General features: G+C 50.4%; 7 protein-coding genes across 7 annotated transcripts; 3 read left to right on the top strand and 4 right to left on the bottom strand.

Moving 5' to 3' along the window:
• The first annotated feature begins 62 nt into the window (after positions 1–62).
• Positions 63–588, top strand: LOC122624448 (enhancer of yellow 2 transcription factor). The gene has a single exon (XM_043803985.1). It carries the CDS (start codon positions 205–207, stop codon positions 508–510), a length of 306 nt encoding a protein of 101 aa, XP_043659920.1. The 5' UTR covers positions 63–204; the 3' UTR covers positions 511–588.
• LOC122624446 (transcription factor grauzone) lies at positions 549–2,921 on the bottom strand. The gene is made up of 4 exons (XM_043803983.1): positions 2,710–2,921; positions 1,506–2,644; positions 1,062–1,446; positions 549–1,002 (listed from the first exon to the last, which is right to left on the bottom strand). Exons 1-4 carry the CDS (start codon positions 2,833–2,835, stop codon positions 661–663), a joined length of 1,992 nt encoding a protein of 663 aa, XP_043659918.1. The 5' UTR covers positions 2,836–2,921; the 3' UTR covers positions 549–660.
• A 114-nt stretch (positions 2,922–3,035) lies between these two features.
• On the bottom strand, positions 3,036–3,984 carry LOC122624543 (receptor expression-enhancing protein 6). Its single transcript, XM_043804173.1, has one exon. The coding sequence runs from the start codon at positions 3,872–3,874 to the stop codon at positions 3,149–3,151; it is 726 nt and encodes a 241-aa protein (XP_043660108.1). The 5' UTR covers positions 3,875–3,984; the 3' UTR covers positions 3,036–3,148.
• A 242-nt stretch (positions 3,985–4,226) lies between these two features.
• Positions 4,227–5,079, top strand: LOC122624370. Its single transcript, XM_043803879.1, has 2 exons — positions 4,227–4,469; positions 4,532–5,079. The coding sequence occupies exons 1-2, from the start codon at positions 4,262–4,264 to the stop codon at positions 4,879–4,881; spliced, it is 558 nt and encodes a 185-aa protein (XP_043659814.1). The 5' UTR covers positions 4,227–4,261; the 3' UTR covers positions 4,882–5,079.
• Positions 4,949–5,875, bottom strand: LOC122624371 (transmembrane protein 242). The gene is made up of 3 exons (XM_043803880.1): positions 5,716–5,875; positions 5,373–5,614; positions 4,949–5,311 (listed from the first exon to the last, which is right to left on the bottom strand). Exons 1-3 carry the CDS (start codon positions 5,780–5,782, stop codon positions 5,180–5,182), a joined length of 441 nt encoding a protein of 146 aa, XP_043659815.1. The 5' UTR covers positions 5,783–5,875; the 3' UTR covers positions 4,949–5,179.
• A 280-nt stretch (positions 5,876–6,155) lies between these two features.
• Positions 6,156–13,843, top strand: LOC122625041 (DNA-directed RNA polymerase II subunit RPB1). Its single transcript, XM_043804885.1, has 4 exons — positions 6,156–6,611; positions 7,232–9,475; positions 9,540–11,784; positions 11,917–13,843. The coding sequence occupies exons 1-4, from the start codon at positions 6,531–6,533 to the stop codon at positions 13,014–13,016; spliced, it is 5,670 nt and encodes a 1,889-aa protein (XP_043660820.1). The 5' UTR covers positions 6,156–6,530; the 3' UTR covers positions 13,017–13,843.
• On the bottom strand, positions 13,837–15,071 carry LOC122625042 (peptidoglycan-recognition protein SA). Its single transcript, XM_043804886.1, has 3 exons — positions 14,370–15,071; positions 14,180–14,298; positions 13,837–14,117 (listed from the first exon to the last, which is right to left on the bottom strand). The coding sequence occupies exons 1-3, from the start codon at positions 14,672–14,674 to the stop codon at positions 13,933–13,935; spliced, it is 609 nt and encodes a 202-aa protein (XP_043660821.1). The 5' UTR covers positions 14,675–15,071; the 3' UTR covers positions 13,837–13,932.
• Positions 15,072–16,020: the final 949 nt, after the last annotated feature.

Genomic DNA, 16,020 nt, shown 5'->3' with positions numbered 1-16,020 from the left:
GAAATCTGCATCTGGAAAACTAGCTAGAAAGCAGCCAGACTGTTTGCGATGGCCACAGTGGCGACATCACAGCAACAACAAATCGAAAAACAAAAAGATAGACAGACGCAGCGAAAAAAAGCGAAAGAGTTGACGGAACGGAATCGACTAGGACTCGGAAAGGAAACTTAATAATTTGCAAGACTAGATTCTCTCGACGCTAGGATGAGCGTTTCCGCCGCTGTTGACCAGTACACGGTGCTAACTGGTGACCGTTCCAAGATCAAGGACCTGCTCTGCAGCCGTCTCACGGAGTGCGGGTGGCGGGACGAGGTGCGCCTGATGTGCCGCAACATCCTGCTGGAGAAGGGCACCAACAACAGCTTCACCGTGGAGCAACTGATCACCGAGGTGACGCCGAAGGCCCGCACCCTGGTGCCGGATGCCGTCAAGAAGGAGCTGCTAATGAAGATTCGCACCATTCTCACGGAGAACGAGGAGGAGGCCGACGAAGCGGAGGAAGAGCCCTAGCTTTATCTCACATATACATACTTTTTATGTAGGCGCAATAAGCTTTTTATATTAATAAAGTTTATTTGTACGATTTTATACATAAATCCCGACCTGGGAACGTTTACACAAAGTAGCAGAGACAGACACCAAACACACACACACAGAAATTCAGTCGGGCGTGGGGCACACGGAGCTGTTGCTGACAAAATCGAAGCCCTCGGTATCGGGTATTTCAATCAGCGACTTGGCAATGCCACCAAGTGGCGGCAGCATGTGTCCGGCTAAGTTAGCTGGAACTGCCGCTGGAGGAGCTGGCTGGTTAGGATGATTTGGGAGAGCAACTGGTGCCGCTGTGGAGGTAATGCTACTGCTGGGCTGCGAGTACTTTCTCACCCAGTCGTTGGGATGCATTTTCTTCTTGTGGTTGTGCATGTTGGCGTGAGACTTGAAGGTGCGTGTGCAGAACTGGCATTGGTACAGATCGATGCCCGTGTGAGTGGCCATGTGCTCCTGGAATGAAAACGGTCTGGGATTAGCCCGATCAGAATCTTATACCCCGGTCAACTCACGGCTAATGCCCGCGGCAGCTTAAACTCCTTGTCGCAGAGACTGCACTTGTGCCGTTTGGCGGAGTGATGGTACCGCATGTGGCTGCTGAGTGCGGCACGGGATGACTTCTCTGCATTGCAGAGCAGGCATCGGTACTTGGTGTCGCCGTCGCGGTCATCGTGGCGTGCCAGATGCTTGCGCAGGCTCCGTTCGTCCCGCAGCCAGCGGCCGCACAGGGTACACTGCACCTCCGCCACGGGCCCGTCCGGATGCAGCGCCTTCTTGTGGATGAGGAAGTTGGCCTTGCTCCTGAAGTGTGTACCGCAAATGTCGCATATGATGGGCGTAAAATCCGCCGCATGCATTCGCTTTACATGGGCACTTAGCTCGAACTTGGTGCGGAATCTGTGAAAGTAAGAGAGTAACGCATTAGTGGATTCGCCTACCAGTCTAGCGCCACTCACGTCTTGCTGCAGGTATCGCACACCTCGGGACGCTCGGTACCCTTGTGTCCCTTCAGGTGCATGGTCAGCAGGAATTTCTTGGCAAAGCGCGCCTCGCAGATGGCGCACTGGTGGACCAGCTCCTGCTGCTGCGAGTGGAAGCGCAGCATGTGCATAACCTGACTGTTGCGGTTGAGGAAGTTTTTGCGGCAGCTCTGGCAGCTAAAGTACTGCGGATCCTTGTGGCAGTGCAAATGGTCGACGTACAGCGTCCGCTTCTTGTACCGATTATTGCAACACTTCACATAGCCGGTGCAGTCGTGATCCACGCGAAAGTGGCGCTTGAGATCGTTAAAGTCCTCCAGCGGGGCTGCGCAAATGGCGCAGTCCAGCTTAACATTGGCGGCTATATAGTCGTCCATTTCCTTGATGCTGCTGCGCTTGACAGGCGCCTCCGAGGGATCATCATTATCGTCGGCGGTGACCAGTTTCTTGGTCTTGGGTCGACCACGTTTGCCGCGCGGCTTTGGCGGTTCGTCGGCATCTGGAGTTAGCTCGCCCCCAGCATCCTCTTCCTCCTCATCATCTTCGTCGCCATCCTGATCGTCCTCTCCTCCAGCACTGCTGCGTTTAAGCTCCCTTTGTCGGGCCCTTGATTCCCTCAATGATAACTCTGTGATCTTGGCCTTGTTCTGCTGCTTGCGCTTCTCGTACTTCCTTTTGATAATCTGATGCGTTTGCTGCAGCGCTGTTTTGCGCGGCCTTCCTCTGGGGCGTGGTTTCACCGGATCCGGCTCCGGCTCCTCTTCATCCGGCTGCGATTCCGGCTCGAAGTCCGGCTCAAAGGTGTCGCCATAGTCGCTGTCCTTTTCATCGCCCGCGGACAAGGCGTCGATAACGGGTTCGCACAGTATGTGATCCTTGATGTCATCGCCCTCGTAGCTGAGCTTTGGCTCGATCGGAGACTCCGTGTTCCACACAACCAGGGCGGGCTCCGGCTCCGACAGTTCGGGCAGCTCCGGCAGCTCCGTTTTCAGCTGCAGGGAGCGGTGCAGCGACCGCTGCTTCTCCGCCACCATGGAACAGAAGTGCTCGATCTCGGCCAGCTGCCGCCAGCAGCGGTTGCACAGGCACGTGGACACTGCATCGTTTTCCGCCAACTGAATAAAATTGAATTGAATTAGAAAAAACGTCTTTCCGGGTAGGAAAGTCCAATTCTACTCACCACCAGCAGCAGATGTCGCTCGATCAGCTCGGCCAGCTGGCGAAGCGCCGGTTGCCCCACTGGCGATTCCTGGCCGAAAATGGGCACCCCGTGCTCAGCATCCTCCAGGCAGAGTCGGCATATCATCTCATAAAAGGAAGGACACAAATCCCGAGTCGAATCGCGTTAAATGCAGCTGTTTTTGATTCGTTGCTGAGTTTTGTTTTGTGGGCGTTGCCGGACCGCGAACAGAGACTGCCGCATCTGATGGTACAAACAAAAAAAGAAGCTTAAAAAATAGCTAAAAAGATTACCAATATTTTGTAACTGAGATCAATAAATTTGAATGTGGTTTTATAAATTTATTGCAGTATGGTTAGGTTATTTCTACAATGTATGATATTCGAAAGTTCTTAATCTTGATAACATTGGTCTGGCATTTTCATGACATCTATGGCTATTACATAAACTGCGGCTGTAGATTCATTTCTTGCTGGCTGGTCAATGATGGCTGACGCATTGGCTTCGGCGGCGTTTTAGGTTTCTCCTTGGGCTTGGAAATATGCTCCTTGAGGTCCAGTACATCGGATTCAGATCCGTTCAGCAGATCCATACTTAAATCGGTCTTGTCTCCCATAATCTCGTTGATGGTATCGGATAGGTTATCTATCTGTTTCCGCTTCTCTTCCAACTGCCTCTTGGCTATCACATCGTTGACTAGATCCTCGATGCTGGGGGTAATTTGGAGGGCAGGACGATGCCCGCGGGGAAGGAGATAGGAATCTGCCAAGATCATCAAATGGCCAAGAACGGAGCCAACCAGTTGGCCCACCAATTCACTGCCGGCCAAGGTGACACGGGTTAGGACCTGGTCGAAAGACTCGTTGCAGCTAAAGAAGGATCGCAGGAGTTCCTCGTAGATAACCTCACTACCACCGCCCACAGTAGGCAGCATCCAGATCAGTAGGAGCAACTTGAACTCGCTTAGAAATGGAATGAATGCCACCAGACCCGATGTGAAAAAATCAAAAGCTACGTAAACTCCATAGGCGATCCAGTAGGTCAACCACCCGCGAAGATCATTGTCGTTACGCTTCTGATAGTTCAGGATCTTGTAGGACGCGAATGCTGGATAGAAACAGCCCACCAGCAGGGACACTATGTGCACCGCGTTTGCATAAATCATTTTCTTAAAATTTCGGAAAATTTTTCAATTTTGGATTTTGAGAAAGTATATAGCTTGGTTTTTGGTTCTCGATTTGGTTGGTTTGGGTGGGCTACTTGAACATATACAATAAACTGAGATGTGAATGCTTACGATAGGCCTGCTTTGCATTCCTAAAATGATGAATACCTTACAGCTTGTTCTATGGAGTCTTTTCGTCTTTTTAATAAAGATATATTTTAATTAAACGAGCTATTTTCCAATCGCATATTTGAATTTGAATAAGAAGTTTTGGCTTGAAAAAGGCCAATTGCGTATTACGTTGAAAAGAAGTGGCATCACTGGCTATACAATTAGTGTTGGCAAGCGATTACGGATTTGAAAACGCAAAATAAACGAAGCGACGCAATGGAACCAGCCGAAAGTCCAGAAAAACTAATAAAATCCGTACGCCGTAGTGACGTACTGGAACACGTGGGCAATATGAGTGCCGGCGATCTGTCGTGCGGTGATCTCTCCGACATCGATCTCAAGGACGTACCCGCCCAACTGGAGGCCACTTTGAAACCGCGTCGCTACGAAGCAAGCACTTTGTTTAACATTGACCTGGACGAAAGTAAGTGGAATCCTGGTGGCTAATTAAATTACCTTTTAATTAATGTATATATGCACTTTTAGTCTGGGAACCCAGCTGCGAGGAGAACGAGGTGCAGCAGTACAAGGAGCGCGCCCAGAAGGAGCAGCAAAAATTCTTTGACTTTGTGATGCATGCGGCTCTGGAAACGGACAACCGAAAGGTTAACTTCCAGCCCAACAAGGAGCAGCAGCGTCACCTAGATCAGGGCCCCAATTTGCAGAACTTCGTGCGGGGCTCATTGGCTTTCACAAATGCGGCCATCCGATTTCAGGCGGAGCACGAGGATATGATGGAGCTGCAGTGCAATTTGGAGGATCACTACCTATATATGCGGAACACCATGATCAATAACGCTATACACCAGAACTTGGCCGGCCAACGAAGGTCCTAAGCTCTACGCATAGCTTATACTTATACATAAGTAAATTGTAAATGTCGATAAAGTAAAGTAAGACTGCTAAGATTGTAGGACTTTGCCTTATATTTATTCCTACCCTAATATGTAATTCCCCAAGTTGCAATTCACATGACTTCTGGATGCCTTCGAGCCTGACAAAAAGTAATGAAAACCGATTATACATCTTGAAAACATTGGCTGTATGTAAACTGAAGTTAACAAAGGTTTCGTTTCAAGTTCTGAACTATTTAGGCGTTAGGTTTAACTTAAATTGTGTATATTTGTGAGCTGCTCATTCTTTGTTCCAGGCTGCCAGGTATTTCATGAGGTCCGTGAGACTCTCGAAATCGGTGCGGCTGGCTGGTGGTTCGTCCTTGGTGATTCTTGGCAGTGCATTGCCCATCTTGAGGCGGAACTCCTGAAACTGCGAAAGAAACGAAAGAGTTAAAGCGGAATGCTCTGAACGAACCTAAGGCAATGCCCACATCTTTGGCTCCGGATAGCTTCCAGAAGCCGTAGCAGAAGGCGCCGGTGCCCATCACGGCGTACAGTGTGCCCCAGCCCAGTGCCCGCAGGGCTAGGGTGGCGCCTTCGTCCATCAGGATCATGCCTTGCCGGGTTCCAGCCTGCTGGAGGACCTTGCTATCCGTCTTCTTGGCGGTGGCCAGCGTGCGCGAGAAGCCAAACAGAGCGGACACCCCGCCCACCAAGCCCAGAAAGGCGGCGGCTGCAAAGTGGAGGATGAAGTGAAGGTGTACTCCAGTCAGGTTCTGTCTAATATGTGTGTTTGCATGTGTAACTGCCTGACGGGCTTGGACATTTACCCACCCTGGATGCGGAACTTGCGCTCCTTCTCGGCCGCCACTGCATCCGCGTTGGTGCCGGCCTCGCTCATCCTTCTCAATTGTGATTTATTGTTGTCGTAACTACTGCTGTCCAAATTGGATCGTACAACACAGCTGATTGCTTGACCGCTCTTGACCGCCAACACTGTTGCCAGAGTTGCCACCTGACGCTTTCTGTGAGGTGCTAACATGGCGAGAAGGAGAGCTATAAGTGAATTGATGAATGTTGGTTCAAAATAATCAACCGGTGCTGGCTTTTGTTATAGATTATCAAAGTCAATTGGATTTGAATGTGCTGCAGCTAAATTACTTGATAAATTATTAAGTGCTAAGCAAAATATAGCTGAAAACGGCCGTTTTAAACAAGCCGCCAGCCCTATTAGCATGGCCGTATTCCGCTGTGGTATTTCGCCGCTGCGCCCCTGCAGTCACACTTTTCGGTCGGCGTTGTCCGCGTTTTCACATCGCATCGCGTCTAAAAAACGGGGAAATTCGCATTCGCAACCGCCTGTAGCGACCGACAGTTAAAGAATGCACGGCCAGGGTGCCAGCAACAAACTGTGATTGTTTACCCAGCCTTGTTTTTGGCCATCCGTGTCGTGCGATCTCCTCCTATTTCTTCTCCCAGCCGTTTCGTTTCCCTTGTCTTTCGCACGAGGTGAAAAGTGTGACGACGCAGCAGAAAAAGCAAAAGCAAAGAAGGGGAAGAGAAAAAAAACACACCGATAGCAGGCCCACTTTCTGTCGCCAGTGGCTCTGCCGGTCTAGTGGCCCCCACTACCACCGCCGACGACCAGGATGAGCACCACCACGGACTCGAAGGCGCCGCTGCGCCAGGTGAAACGCGTACAGTTTGGCATTTTGTCACCTGATGAAATTGTAAGTGCAGCTCACAGATTCCTCCGTTCGACGCCATATTGAAAAATTGAACAATTTTGTAAACGCAAAAATAGCATTCCATTAAATTGGCAAACGCATATCGTGCGTTTAAATAAATGGGTATTATTCCATGTACACATGCATCCCAGTGTGATTTCTTCCAAGGTTATTTCGAAATGGGCCAGGAACAGGAGGGTTTATATTGTAAAAACGAGCAAAGCTACAAAGAAATATAAATAGTTCCAGAATTGCAGTGTTTATCTGGGTGGAAAGTAGTCCTCTATGTGTTGGGAATCCAGCACCCACGATAAGGCTTTTAAACTTCGATGTACTGGTGGAAACTCTTATATCAGAAACGTTTTCCAGCGAAATGCCACTACTTGTCAAGAAAATGTACATTTGTTATTTGTCTCCGGGAATATTGTTTGTACACAATATACAATAATTACCAACTTAAGTATAAGAAACTCAGAATCGACAATTACTATCAAATATCACAGACATCAAGCTATTGATCCAGCTATGGCCCTTCAAGCACCTGTTAGTCGTATCAATACGACATGCACTTTACGAATTCTCCCTTTATTGACCCACATATGTTACTTCCTTCCTGATTGCAGCGTCGCATGTCCGTCACCGAGGGTGGCGTCCAGTTTGCGGAGACGATGGAGGGCGGACGTCCGAAGCTGGGCGGATTGATGGATCCGCGCCAGGGCGTCATAGACAGGACGTCGCGCTGTCAGACGTGCGCCGGCAACATGACCGAGTGCCCCGGACACTTTGGACACATCGACCTGGCCAAACCAGTGTTCCACATCGGCTTCATCACCAAGACAATCAAGATATTGCGATGTGTGTGCTTCTACTGCTCCAAAATGCTGGTCTCGCCACACAATCCGAAGATCAAGGAGATCGTGATGAAGTCCAAGGGGCAGCCGCGTAAGCGCCTGGCCTACGTCTATGATCTGTGCAAGGGCAAGACGATTTGCGAGGGCGGCGAGGACATGGATCTCACCAAGGAGAACCAGCAGCCGGATCCAAACAAAAAGCCCGGCCACGGCGGTTGCGGTCACTACCAGCCGTCGATCCGGCGAACAGGACTGGATCTCACCGCCGAGTGGAAGCATCAGAACGAGGATTCGCAGGAGAAGAAGATCGTGGTCTCGGCGGAGCGTGTTTGGGAAATTCTCAAGCACATCACCGATGAGGAGTGCTTTATTCTGGGTATGGACCCGAAGTATGCGCGTCCCGATTGGATGATCGTGACCGTGCTGCCTGTTCCACCGTTGGCCGTGCGGCCCGCGGTCGTGATGTTCGGTGCAGCCAAGAATCAGGATGATTTGACGCACAAGCTGTCCGATATCATCAAGGCAAACAATGAGCTGCGTAAGAACGAGGCCAGTGGAGCGGCGGCGCATGTGATCCAGGAGAACATCAAGATGTTACAGTTCCACGTCGCCACGCTGGTGGACAACGATATGCCCGGCATGCCCAGGGCTATGCAAAAGTCGGGAAAACCCCTCAAAGCTATTAAGGCGCGTCTCAAGGGTAAGGAGGGTAGGATTCGTGGAAATTTGATGGGCAAACGTGTGGACTTCTCCGCTCGTACTGTCATCACACCCGATCCAAATCTGCGTATCGATCAGGTCGGTGTACCGCGTTCCATTGCCCAGAATCTGACCTTCCCCGAGCTGGTCACTCCCTTTAACATCGATCGCATGCAGGAGCTTGTGCGCCGAGGTAACTCACAGTATCCGGGTGCCAAGTACATTGTTCGCGACAATGGCGAGCGTATTGATCTTCGCTTCCATCCGAAATCCTCTGACCTACATCTGCAGTGCGGCTACAAGGTGGAGCGGCATTTGCGCGACGACGATCTGGTGATCTTCAACCGACAGCCCACGCTGCACAAGATGAGTATGATGGGTCACAGGGTGAAAGTGCTGCCCTGGTCGACGTTCCGCATGAACCTCTCGTGTACATCGCCCTACAATGCCGATTTCGACGGCGATGAGATGAATCTGCACGTTCCGCAGTCCATGGAGACGCGTGCCGAGGTGGAGAACATCCACATCACACCCAGACAGATCATTACGCCGCAGGCGAACAAACCCGTCATGGGTATCGTGCAGGACACTCTGACTGCGGTGCGAAAGATGACCAAGCGCGACGTATTCATCACGCGCGAGCAGGTGATGAATCTGCTCATGTTCCTGCCCACGTGGGACGGTAAAATGCCACAACCGTGCATTCTGAAACCGCGTCCCCTGTGGACGGGCAAACAGATCTTCTCCCTGATCATCCCCGGCAACGTGAACATGATACGCACGCATTCCACGCATCCGGACGAGGAGGACGATGGACCGTACAAGTGGATCTCGCCCGGTGACACCAAGGTAATGGTGGAGCACGGCGAACTTATCATGGGCATTCTCTGCAAGAAGACCCTGGGTACTTCAGCCGGATCGCTGCTGCATATTTGTTTCCTGGAACTTGGTCACGACATCGCTGGCCGGTTTTACGGCAACATTCAGACCGTGATCAACAATTGGCTGCTACTCGAGGGCCATAGTATCGGTATTGGTGACACCATTGCCGATCCGCAGACCTACAACGAGATCCAGCAGGCCATCAAGAAGGCCAAGGACGACGTGATAAACGTTATCCAGAAGGCCCACAACATGGAGCTGGAGCCCACGCCGGGTAATACTCTGCGTCAGACGTTCGAGAACAAGGTGAACCGTATCCTAAACGATGCTCGTGACAAGACTGGTGGTTCGGCCAAGAAATCTCTTACTGAGTACAACAATCTAAAGGCTATGGTGGTGTCTGGTTCCAAGGGTTCCAACATTAATATCTCACAGGTTAGTTACTGACTAGCGATTTCCTTTCGAACGCATTTCATGTGCTGGCATATTTATCTTCCAGGTTATTGCTTGTGTGGGTCAGCAGAACGTGGAGGGTAAGCGAATCCCCTACGGTTTCCGCAAGCGCACTCTTCCCCACTTCATCAAAGACGATTACGGTCCTGAGTCCCGTGGTTTCGTGGAAAATTCGTATCTTGCTGGCCTGACTCCCTCTGAGTTCTATTTCCACGCCATGGGTGGTCGTGAGGGTCTTATCGATACTGCTGTAAAGACAGCTGAAACCGGTTACATCCAGCGTCGTCTTATAAAGGCTATGGAGTCGGTGATGGTGAACTACGACGGTACAGTGCGTAACTCCGTCGGTCAACTGATTCAGCTGCGTTACGGCGAGGACGGTCTATGTGGCGAGCTGGTAGAGTTCCAGAACATGCCCACGGTGAAACTGTCGAACAAGGCGTTTGAAAAGCGCTTCAAGTTTGACTGGAGCAACGAGCGATACATGAGAAAGGTATTTACGGACGATGTGATTAAGGAGATGACCGACAGCAGCGAAGCCATTCAGGAACTGGAGGCAGAGTGGGATCGTTTGGTTGGCGATCGCGACAGTTTGAGACAAATCTTTCCCAATGGCGATTCCAAGGTCGTACTGCCGTGCAACCTGCAGCGTATGATCTGGAATGTGCAGAAGATCTTCCACATCAACAAGCGCCTGCCCACAGATCTCTCTCCCATGCGTGTGATCAAGGGCGTCAAGGGATTACTCGAACGGTGTGTTATTGTCACGGGAAATGATCGTATTTCCAAGCAGGCCAACGAGAACGCCACGTTGCTATTCCAGTGCCTAATTCGCTCGACACTGTGTACGAAATATGTGTCGGAAGAGTTCCGCCTGTCCACAGAGGCATTTGAGTGGTTAATCGGAGAAATCGAGACGCGTTTCCAGCAGGCGCAGGCCAATCCCGGCGAGATGGTGGGTGCCCTGGCTGCCCAGAGTTTGGGTGAGCCCGCTACTCAGATGACACTGAACACCTTCCATTTTGCTGGTGTGTCTTCGAAGAACGTAACACTGGGTGTGCCGCGTCTCAAGGAGATCATCAATATATCCAAGAAACCCAAAGCTCCGTCGCTAACCGTTTTCCTTACTGGCGGCGCTGCCCGCGATGCTGAGAAGGCCAAGAACGTACTGTGCCGCCTGGAGCATACCACGCTGCGAAAGGTTACGGCCAACACGGCTATTTACTACGATCCGGATCCGCAGAGAACGGTGATATCCGAGGATCAAGAGTTTGTAAATGTCTACTACGAAATGCCGGACTTTGATCCCACACGCATTTCACCATGGTTGCTACGTATCGAGCTGGACCGCAAGCGGATGACGGACAAGAAGCTGACCATGGAACAGATTGCCGAGAAGATCAACGTGGGCTTCGGGGAGGATCTCAATTGCATCTTCAATGACGACAACGCTGATAAGCTGGTGCTGCGCATTAGGATCATGAACAACGAGGAGAACAAGTTCCAGGACGAAGACGAGGCCGTCGACAAGATGGAGGACGACATGTTCCTGCGCTGCATTGAGGCCAACATGCTGTCGGACATGACACTGCAGGGCATCGAAGCCATCGGCAAGGTGTACATGCATCTGCCACAGACCGACAGCAAGAAGCGTATCGTGATCACTGAGACCGGAGAGTTTAAGGCCATTGGCGAGTGGCTGCTCGAGACGGACGGCACATCGATGATGAAAGTGCTGTCTGAGCGTGACGTGGACCCAATCCGCACATCCTCCAACGATATCTGCGAGATCTTCCAGGTGCTGGGCATCGAGGCGGTGCGAAAGTCTGTCGAAAAGGAGATGAACGCCGTGCTGCAGTTCTACGGCCTGTACGTGAACTATCGTCACTTGGCCCTGTTGTGCGATGTGATGACCGCCAAGGGCCATCTAATGGCCATCACCCGTCACGGAATCAACAGGCAAGACACTGGTGCCCTTATGCGTTGCTCCTTCGAGGAGACGGTGGACGTGCTGATGGATGCCGCCGCTCACGCAGAAACGGATCCCATGAGGGGCGTATCTGAGAACATTATCATGGGACAGCTGCCCAAAATGGGTACCGGCTGCTTTGACCTTCTGCTCGATGCAGAGAAGTGTCGCTTTGGCATCGAGATTCCCAACACGTTGGGCAGCAGCATGCTAGGCGGCGCCGCTATGTTCATTGGCGGTGGATCAACACCGAGCATGACGCCACCGATGACGCCGTGGGTTAACTGCAACACGCCGCGATACTTCTCTCCACCCGGCCACGGTAAGTACTTTCATTGTCTATTTATTGCTTTCCTATTAGTTTCTTGATCCAGCAAAGCTGTATGGCTTGTTAATTATCTTTTTTGATTCGCTTGCCGAAAATATTTAATCTCTTTCTTTCTTGTGTTTGCAGTGAGTGCCATGACTCCTGGCGGTCCCAGTTTCTCACCCTCGGCTGCGTCGGATGCGTCCGGAATGTCGCCTAGCTGGTCGCCAGCTCATCCGGGTTCATCGCCCAGTTCACCGGGCCCTTCGATGTCGCCGTACTTCCCAGCCTCGCCGAGTGTTTCTCCCTCTTATTCACCGACCAGTCCGAACTACACGGCATCTTCTCCCGGTGGGGCCTCGCCCAATTACTCGCCCTCAAGTCCGAACTATTCGCCGACATCGCCGCTTTATGCGTCTGCAAGTCCACGTTACGCCTCGACAACGCCGAATTTCAATCCCCAGTCGACGGGTTACTCGCCATCTTCATCGGGATACTCGCCAACATCCCCGGTGTACTCGCCCACGCCGCACTTCCAGTCGAGTCCGTCGTTTGCGGGCAGCGGTAGCAACATTTACTCGCCGGGCAATGCGTACTCGCCCAGCTCGTCCAACTACTCACCAAACTCGCCATCCTACTCGCCGACATCACCATCGTACTCCCCGTCGAGTCCTTCGTATTCGCCAACGTCGCCTTGCTATTCGCCCACATCGCCTTCGTACTCGCCAACGAGTCCGAACTACACGCCCGTAACACCCTCATACTCGCCGACAAGTCCGAACTACTCAGCGTCGCCGCACTATTCTCCAGCCTCGCCAGCTTACTCGCAGACGGGTGTGAAGTACTCGCCGACATCGCCGACGTACTCGCCGCCGTCACCGTCGTACGATGGGTCTCCAGGATCACCACAATATACGCCAGGATCGCCGCAGTACTCGCCGGCCTCGCCCAAGTACTCGCCGACCTCACCGCTGTACTCACCCAGCTCGCCGCAGCACTCACCCTCCAACCAGTACAGCCCAACAGGATCGACCTATTCGGCGACGAGCCCACGGTACTCGCCGAACATGTCCATCTACTCGCCGAGCAGCACCAAGTACTCGCCCACCTCGCCAACGTACACGCCCACGGCCCGCAACTACTCGCCCACGTCGCCGATGTACTCGCCAACGGCGCCATCGCACTACAGTCCCACGAGTCCGGCCTACTCGCCCAGCAGTCCCACGTTCGAGGAGAGCGACGACTGAGGAAGGGAGGACGGGGGTAGCTCCCCCAGCACGGCCCGATCCCCGGGTCGATCGAGCCGTAGTTAAGATCCGATTACGATCGACCGCCTGAGCGGAAAAGGTGAATTTAACAATATCAAGTCTGCATACAGCTGATAGGTCTCTCATAGATAATTCATTACTGTTTGCACTAGCAGTTTTGAGCAATTTTTATAAAATGGCATACAGTTTAGGATTTGGTTTCTGGTAAAGAGAACATTTCCAATTGTTTGCGTTTGACAGAAATGTGAATTTGAAACCATTTCTATTTGCACAAATTGATTCAAGCTGCAATGCTCAAAATGTAATCGATGATTCCCACACCAAAAGGATGCGAATGTAATTCTTTGCACTACCTATTGTATGCAATTGTTTATTAAGTGAAAGTCACTTGTCACCATTCAGCAAAGTACTTTCACCTTTTTTTTTTCAAATCCATATTCTTATGTGGCCTAAAGTTAGTAGCAAGACCCTAGTTATTAAGCACAACCAGTCGGTATAACTCAAGTGCGGGATTCAACAAGTCAAGACCAAACACTATATCTAGCGTTTTCCATATACCCTAATTCCTAATTCCTAATTAACCCGATCAGTTGTTTTCGCCAGCAATATGTTATCGCTCGCACCCAAAAGTTATGCCTGCTGCCCCGAAAGTTGCGTAACTACACGCATTAAAGCATAAGACCGCAGGCATGCATACACTACCTATATATTCATATATATTTTTATGACCGAAACCTTTTTGTAAATTATGACACAAAAAACAAAGTAGAAAAATATAAAAAAAATAAACACAAAAAAATACTCAACAACATAGGATTATTTATATGGCTTATTTTCACAACTAAACTGATGTGTTGTTCATGCTGGCGGTTCACTGCAATTCATCGTAATCGATTTACGGATTTGACAGCCAGTGCGGCCACTCCTGGATCTCGTTGTATAGCGTCAGTCCGGGACTCTGGGTGCTGATCACCTGGGAGCCGGCAATCAGGGCGTAATCCTCGCTCAACTCCCCCTGTTGCACTCCGCAGGCCAGCAGATCCTTGGCCGCCTGGAGAGCCGCATCCGTTGGAAGCTTGTCTGTCGGAGATTATGGACATGTAGTGCTACACACAGAGGAGAATATCCCACTTGCAACTTACCCACAAAGTTGCCGATAAAGGCTATGCCGGTGCCATTGGCATTGTAGCCATAGGTGTGGGCTCCGCGCAATCCCCAGCCAGTGCCCTCGTATACAATTCCGTCGCTGCCGATCAGAAAGCTGGAAGGGATCGTTATCAAAATAGCTATAGTCAGAAGTCACATACGTATGTAGCATTGTACCATCCTTACTTGTAACTAATATCGTTGTAATCCAGGTCGTTCTGATGATAGGCCTGCATGTTCTGGAGAATCTCGGCGCACTTGACCAGTCCGCTGCACTCGCCGGTGACCGTGTGATGGATGACCACATAGCGGATGGGTCGCACCTGGTAGTGGAGTCCCAACGATGGCTTGCCGCCCCACTGCCGCTTCAGCTTGATGGTGGGGCAATTGACAGGCGACCGATGACGCGACTTTCCGGCGGAGGCGAGTGCCAACAGAAGCACCACCACGACAGCCACAAGCCAAGGCGATCCAAATCGAACGGGAAGCATGATGGTGCTGTGCGAAGATCTGCGGCTGGATGAGAACTGCTCTCGGTGGCCTATCAGCCGGACTTATCAGGGCCGACGATCTGAGCTTACGAGCTTCTGGAGCTTACGATCCTCTACAGCCACAGGGGGGACTCCCAGCCATTAGCCATCTCCAGATCTTCCGATCCGTTGATCTCCGCCTGCTTTGTTCGGTTCTTTTTTTTTGCATCACTTTTGATAGGCGGCAAGCAAAAAGCCCAAACAAGCATTCAAAACGGGTTGAAAGCCGATCTGTGTTGTCACATCCGCTTTTCAGCTAGTGACGAATGCCTCTATAGGGGCAATAAAGAAATGCGAAATGTACATACACAGAAATACTAGGAATCAATCTAACTCACAGATTAGCTAAAAGTCTCGCGAGACGTTTACTGATAACGGACACAGTGAGTGTTTGTTTGTGAATGGAATTTGAAACATGAAAATAAATTAAGTATTACTCATGAAGTTATGATATATTTTGAAAATATATAGAAGGCTTGCATGCCGACATGTCGTACATTGATTCACTTAATGTTAATGGATTAAAAAAAAGGGCGAGGAAAAACGTATACTTTCCTCATATAGAACATAATGGAAATCGTTTTTGCTGGACACGAAAAATACATTTTGTAGGTCAATGAAATGCGCGTACAAGTTTCTGTCTTTCCCTTTTCTATTCGACTTTTTAAATTCATGGCGTTTCATTGGGATGAATGGCTTTCGGGAAAAGTTAAAAGTTCTTTCACAAAGCGGATAACAATTGACCCCCAAGCGATGAACTTGATTCTGATGTGTAGTGCCTATAAATTGTGAATTACTCATGGCGGGCATTTGCATGTCTCTGGCTTAAGGTTCTCCTCCGAAGGCGATCCGCATTGCGAATGCATTACGCTACCAACTGGATGCGCTGCGCTTCAATTTCTCATTCATTCATTGGGTTCTATTAGTGGTATTGATAAAAGCCATTTGCCCGATAACTGCCACCCACTGGGGCGGGGCAACGAGTAGCCGGCGTCATCTCCTCCACAGAGGCATTACTCATCATCCTTCCCTCTCAGTGCTTTACTACTGCACGGCAAGAAAAGCCATCTAATTTGGGAATATTTTCGTCACTTAAAGATATTATTTATATCAAAGTATTTATGGCGCGTAATTGCATAGATAATGATTGTTGATATGGTGTAAACTAATAATGTAAAGCTAGTGCTTATGGATATGGTATTTGCTATCAAGGGAACTAGATATATTGGTTACAGATGTGCTATCTATAAATAATGTTAAGATACATTACTGTAACTTGCAGATAGATAACATATGCAGTTGAACTT

The sequence above is a fragment of the Drosophila teissieri genome, chromosome X (assembly GCF_016746235.2).
Source record: "Drosophila teissieri strain GT53w chromosome X, Prin_Dtei_1.1, whole genome shotgun sequence".
Classification (NCBI taxonomy): domain Eukaryota; kingdom Metazoa; phylum Arthropoda; class Insecta; order Diptera; family Drosophilidae; genus Drosophila; species Drosophila teissieri.
The sequence above is the reverse complement of the archived record's forward strand: the minus strand, read 5'-3'. Positions and strand labels throughout refer to the sequence as shown.

Excerpts from the sequence above, each read along its gene's own strand:
- LOC122624371 (XM_043803880.1), bottom strand. The coding sequence starts at position 5,782 with ATGAGCGAGGCCGGCACCAACGCGGATGCAGTGGCGGCCGAGAAGGAG. Across the intron at positions 5,615-5,715 it reads GCGCAAGTTCCGCATCCAGG|CCGCCGCCTTTCTGGGCTTG; the intron begins GTGGGTAAATGT and ends TCCACTTTGCAG. Across the intron at positions 5,312-5,372 it reads AGCTATCCGGAGCCAAAGAT|TTTCAGGAGTTCCGCCTCAA; the intron begins GTGGGCATTGCC and ends TTTCTTTCGCAG.
- LOC122624370 (XM_043803879.1), top strand. The coding sequence starts at position 4,262 with ATGGAACCAGCCGAAAGTCCAGAAAAACTAATAAAATCCGTACGCCGT. Across the intron at positions 4,470-4,531 it reads TAACATTGACCTGGACGAAA|TCTGGGAACCCAGCTGCGAG; the intron begins GTAAGTGGAATC and ends ATGCACTTTTAG.
- LOC122624448 (XM_043803985.1), top strand. The coding sequence starts at position 205 with ATGAGCGTTTCCGCCGCTGTTGACCAGTACACGGTGCTAACTGGTGAC.
- LOC122624543 (XM_043804173.1), bottom strand. The coding sequence starts at position 3,874 with ATGATTTATGCAAACGCGGTGCACATAGTGTCCCTGCTGGTGGGCTGT.
- LOC122624446 (XM_043803983.1), bottom strand. The coding sequence starts at position 2,835 with ATGATATGCCGACTCTGCCTGGAGGATGCTGAGCACGGGGTGCCCATT. Across the intron at positions 2,645-2,709 it reads AGCGACATCTGCTGCTGGTG|TTGGCGGAAAACGATGCAGT; the intron begins GTGAGTAGAATT and ends AATTTTATTCAG. Across the intron at positions 1,447-1,505 it reads TGCGATACCTGCAGCAAGAC|ATTCCGCACCAAGTTCGAGC; the intron begins GTGAGTGGCGCT and ends TTACTTTCACAG.
- LOC122625042 (XM_043804886.1), bottom strand. The coding sequence starts at position 14,674 with ATGCTTCCCGTTCGATTTGGATCGCCTTGGCTTGTGGCTGTCGTGGTG. Across the intron at positions 14,299-14,369 it reads TACAACGATATTAGTTACAA|CTTTCTGATCGGCAGCGACG; the intron begins GTAAGGATGGTA and ends GATCCCTTCCAG. Across the intron at positions 14,118-14,179 it reads CTTTATCGGCAACTTTGTGG|ACAAGCTTCCAACGGATGCG; the intron begins GTAAGTTGCAAG and ends AATCTCCGACAG.
- LOC122625041 (XM_043804885.1), top strand. The coding sequence starts at position 6,531 with ATGAGCACCACCACGGACTCGAAGGCGCCGCTGCGCCAGGTGAAACGC. Across the intron at positions 9,476-9,539 it reads CCAACATTAATATCTCACAG|GTTATTGCTTGTGTGGGTCA; the intron begins GTTAGTTACTGA and ends TTTATCTTCCAG. Across the intron at positions 11,785-11,916 it reads CTTCTCTCCACCCGGCCACG|TGAGTGCCATGACTCCTGGC; the intron begins GTAAGTACTTTC and ends TTGTGTTTGCAG.